This window comes from Rhea americana, unplaced genomic scaffold, assembly GCF_003343005.1.
Source record: "Rhea americana isolate MKP2758 unplaced genomic scaffold, rheAme1 scaffold_5, whole genome shotgun sequence".
NCBI lineage: Eukaryota > Metazoa > Chordata > Aves > Rheiformes > Rheidae > Rhea > Rhea americana.
The window spans coordinates 11,420,016-11,425,157 of record NW_028186645.1 but is presented as its reverse complement, the minus strand read 5'-3'; the positions used below and the strand labels follow the sequence as shown (position 1 = coordinate 11,425,157).

At 42.9% G+C, this 5,142-nt stretch overlaps 1 protein-coding gene across 2 annotated transcripts in view; it reads right to left on the bottom strand.

Annotated features, from left to right (window-relative positions):
• Window positions 1-4,669, bottom strand: part of SEL1L (SEL1L adaptor subunit of SYVN1 ubiquitin ligase) — a 38,859-nt gene extending 34,190 nt beyond the window's left edge. The window contains exon 1 of one of the 2 annotated variants that reach the window (XM_085317588.1): window positions 4,454-4,669. In XM_085317588.1, the coding sequence (XP_085173714.1) occupies window positions 4,454-4,595 (142 nt within the window). In that variant the 5' untranslated portion in view covers window positions 4,596-4,669. The remainder of the gene's footprint in view (window positions 1-4,453) is intronic. The other variant, XM_085317587.1, reaches the window with a different exon arrangement.
• Window positions 4,670-5,142: the final 473 nt, after the last annotated feature.

Genomic DNA, 5,142 nt, shown 5'->3' with positions numbered 1-5,142 from the left:
CCCCCCCCCACAGGTCTGGTTAAATTCAGCCCATATGCCTGGCATTGTAAAGCTTTTATTGAAAAGTCAGAATGGTCCAGCAATAACTATTTTCTATTGTAAAGTCAGCTATCCACAAGCTATCCACAGCAAAGTGATTATGAAATTAAGTAGTAAGAAGCATCTGAGTAATGTAAGCAAAAAGCTCATTAAATGTTGTTGTTCTTCATTGAAAGTAAATCATCCTATTTCATTTCTATTGCATCATTTAAATTCTCTCTGAAGGAATCAGCTTGTTATTAAGAAGCTRTAGGCAAACCCTAGTCACATAATTGTTTTTAAAATAGTTGTTCTAAAACAGAGCAATAAAGCAACAAAAATTATTGGTTTAACTATAGCTCTTGGTCTTCCTTTTAAGTTAAACAGATGAGTTTGCTGTGATGATTGATAATGTTACTATAAAAGTGATCATTTACAGCCTTGTTGTTAAACCAGACTGCTGGCTAATATGCACCCACTACTCAAAAGTGCATCCACTTCAAGAGATATCGAAGAAAACTATTCTGAAAGTGTTAATGCATGATCAATGGAAGGTCACATTTCAGYCTAAAAACAGCTTATTAGTCAAGGCTCAACTACTGAATAAAATCACATATGCTATGTTTGTGCACCTGCTTCAGAGATTAAATTTGATAGTTTAGTTTGCTTTTCCATAGAAAACGCCAACAGAAGTGTTAACTAATCTTTTTTTCTGAATTTGAATCCGTCACCAAGGTTGCCTAATTCTATAAGTACTTTCTGAAAAAAGTCAGTTGGAAGCTAATCCTAACATCTGTTAATAGAGAGATGCTGTGACATATTAAAAGGAAAAATTAGACAAAAATACTTATGGCTGAAACAGGCAACTGCTAAACAAAATGCTTCACTTAGAAGCAATGTTAAAATACACGTACTGCTAGGTGCCTCAGTGCCCAGCTAGGATTCTAAGGCACTCCATACAACTAGACACTTGTTTCAAGCATCTATCACTTTATACGTAATTAAAACCCAACTTTAAAACTTACTCATTTTTCCTCAGTTAGAAAGACCAGAAGTCAGTCTATTTAAATACAGCAAAAATACTCAGGCAGCTTGTGCTACAAAAAAGATTCTGCCATTTTGGTGAATTACTGTTTCCAAGAGAGCAGTATGAAGGAAGAGATAGGAACTGGAAAAGCTGTGCAGTGTGATTCAGAGAGGAAAATCACCAGGTTGAGGTAGTCCAATATTTCCAAAGCTTAATTTTTGTGGTAGCAAAGGAAAAAAAAAGTTAGAGGGCTGTAACTACCAGGTAACAATACTAGTGGCTGTAACTTTAGAATGGCCTTTGGGAAATAGCTCAAAATTCAGTAACTGCAGGCAGTAGACAATCTCACATCTGACAAATACCCTAGCTGTCTGCTGAGAGTCTCTTCTTAGTTTTTGCCCTGTTTTTTCAAACTTGAAACACTATCACAACAAAGCAACTAGTAAGCTTTTGCATGCCTTARAACATCCAGAGATTGTGATACTTTTAGTTATTTCTTTCAATGTTCTTTCTGTGCAAACAATTAGTTACATTTTGAAACAAAATGCAAGCCTTGTTTATCCTACTTTGGGGGAGGAGAGGAAAAGAAATTAAGAAAAAAAAGTTTCCCAAGATCGCCTCAAATTTTTCAACTGTTAATTCAGAAAAAAGAAACAGACATCAGATCCAGTTTAGCACAGATGTTATTCCTATTACATGAACCTCCAAAACACACAGCAAGCTAAGCAAAATCCTGATTATGACATCTATTCCACAAGACTAGTTTCAGAGTATCTTTGGCAGCAAGCAAATTGTTCCAGCTACAGTCTTTGCAGTGTACTCATTTTAGGGCAAGTATAGGATTAAGGTACAGGTCAACTCTCATCCTGAATACAAATCTCTTCCAGTCTCCTTGCAATAGCTGGCTAGCTATTTACAAGACTTACTCTGCAACAGTCCTTTTGTAGCAATTGAGATCCTTATCAGATAAGATGACAGAATATTTTTCAGTTAGATAACAAAAATCTGGAAGGTCAAAGAGAGAACAGTGAGCATGACTTGAGAGAATAGCTACAGAAGTTTCCTGAAGACAGGTGCCTGTGTTAACATATCCTACCACTTAATGAAAAACAGTGTATAAAAGTTCTGCCTGTCACTGAAGTTAGCCAAGGAAAGTATAGCATAAATAGAACAAGAATCATTTCCTCTCTTCAAGGAGCTTGAAGGAACTTGTGCCTYCCTAGTCCTGCAAGCAAGGGAGAAATTAGGAATCAAATAATAACTGCAAGCAGAAACAAGAGATGCTCTTTTATCAATGTTCATAACAAATGATCACAAAAAAGCAGAAAGCCATCACTGCTGTAATAAGCAGAAAGTATCCAGCTTTGGCTGGAACAGGAACAATTACTATTTTCTAGTTGCTTTTGTCCCATAGTCTCCTTAGTATTCCTTCATCAGCCCTCAGCTTTCAACTTCATGATAATCAATATTAATATTACACACACACACGTATATATTAAAAAGCAGCATTCCTTTAGGCCAGCAAGTTTTCTTTTCACAAGTTTGCAAGAAGTAAGTAAAGTTTATGACAGAGTTAAGATTCAAAGCTATAGTCAGGTGGCCCAAAAGTTAGATTTCCTAACTTCAGAAGGCATTTTTAATAAGGATTTTCTTTCTCCTATTTTTATTCATCCTTCTAAAAACCCCTCCCTCCAGTATGTTCACATCTCTGATTACTATTTGAATACCTGTTCATTCCTAATGTCTGGAAACAGTTATCTGGAAGGCTTACTCCATAGGAAAATTAAAGAGGCATTTAACACCTAGTGCCTAAGCTTGTACCAGTCTCCAGAGATAAAGTTACTGCAGAAAATTACAAATGATTCTTAATAAATATGAGAGAGAGAAGTCTTTCTGTTATAACCTTCTGTCAAAAGCTAAAACAGGACACTCAACACCTTTTCCTAATTAATCCTGGATAATGATGAACAACTTGACCCCACAGTAACAATTATCAAATTTGGCAACAGCACCTAATCCTTTGTGCACYGAACAATGTGTTTTCTTTGGGTACATTCATTGTACTAGTTCAATTKGTTTGTAACACATGAGTTTTTAAAGGCTGATTTAAGCTATCGGAACCTCACAGTCACAAACACAACTTCAATAGTGGAAAAGCAGTCAAGTTAGAAGAGCTGCATTCTACATGCTAAAAAAGCCACTGACATACACTAAGGTGATATGAGGCTGTTCATGTCAGGTAAACTATCTGCTGTGTGCATGGAAGTTAGGTGATAAAAATAAGGGCAGTGTGAGTTGTTGTTTTTTTTTTTTTTTTTTTTTTAATATATGCTCTATTAGCGAGAATACACTATTCAGACAGAATCTGGCTTCATCAAAATTTACCTGTCTTTTCTACACTTTTGGAAGTGCACCACTGGCTAGTAAAATTACTTATAAAGTTAAAATAACTGTGCTTGATTTTCAATAACGTAATTTAACAATAACCCAAAATTTAGCTTTCTACTGCATACATGAAATCCAAAACCACAGAACTTACCTCTCAAGATGACCCTACCACCTTGAAATACAGTTAAGAGTCTAAGAGCACACTGCAATAAGCATTTGATAAAGCTGTCAATTACAACTGTTTACTGGCTTTTGAAACACTTAAATAAATGCACTGAACTCWTCCCCCTCATGGTGGAAAGAAGGGAGTGGGAGACAAATCTCAAGAGAGGAAGCTGATGAGAACATATGAGCAGCACACAAAAACTAGCCTGCATAGAAATAAAAGCAGCAGAAAAAAAAAGTGTTAGAGTGACATAAGGCAGGCACTAGAAGTGCTCTGTACATATTTGTGTGAGAAGATTGATCTGACAACATTAAMATCAATATTATCAGCTCCGCAGCTAGAAAACTTGTATTAGGGAGAAAAAAATAGCTCTTGGTGAGCAGCATTAGCATTACCAGGTAGGCACCTATTTCAAGGGTAGAGCCAGACCAAACAAGATGTTAACGCTTACTACATCAACTAGTGGACCCCGGGGAGATAAACCTCGCAGTTAGCAGGCACAGAGCGAGCAAGCCGCCCACTGCCCAGCACCTGCGGACACGCACCTCTCGCCACCGCACAGGAACCTCCGCGCCGCCTCAGTGCCCCTCAGCGAGGGCCCTGGTCTCCCCTCGCCCCGCCTGAACCCCTCAGCGCCCCCGGTGAGGACGCCGGAACCCTTCCTCCACCCCGYCTCCGCGCCCTTGGACACCGCCCGCCTTCGGTGAGGACGCAAGGACACCGCCGCCCCCCGGAGCGGCCCCAGCGCACTGAGCCGAGCCCCAGCTCCGCACTCCGGCTCAGGCCCCGCGGGGGGCGAGGCTGCCGCGCAGCTCAGACCCGCTGAGGCGCGGAGGTGGGAGTCCAGTACTAACCAGCTGCGGCCAGTCCACGGGCCCAGAGCACCGCGACGCAGAGCACCAGCACAAGGCACGCCCGCCGCCGCCCCATCCTGCCCGGCTCCTGTGGGCCGCCGCCGCTGAGGAACCCCGAGTCTGGCTTCCTCACCCCGCCCATCGGCCTGGCCGCCACCAATCCGCTCACCACAGAGACACGTCGACGACCAATTATCAGTCGCTAGTCACTGCCCACGCCATCCATCGAGGGGAACGACTTTCTCTACATGGCCCGCTCCGATTGGTTTCGGGGGTTATTTATAATCTGAGACACCCTCTTGTTAGCCAATGGACTCGTGAAAGGAGAGGACGTGCCTCAGCAAGGGCCGGCTGCGCGACGTACCCTTCTGAAACTACGGCTTCTATTGGCTTGCATATCTTTTCCTACAACACCCACAGTGCCTTGCGCAGCTTACGTCCCAACACGTGCCCACCAGGCTGCTAAGGCGGCAATGACGAGGCAGGCGGCAGGGACTACAGTGCCCATCATGCTCTGCGCCAGCCCGCGCAGAGGCCCAGGCGCCYCCGCGCGCGGTAGCGCAGCCTGGCGGTGGTTCTGCGTGTGCTGTGGGCAGGCAGCGCGGGATGCGGAGCGGAGCGGGGCGGGAGGTAGAGCTCTGTGCGCAGGGGGCCCAGCGGGGCTGCCAGGCGGGCACAGCGCCGGAGGC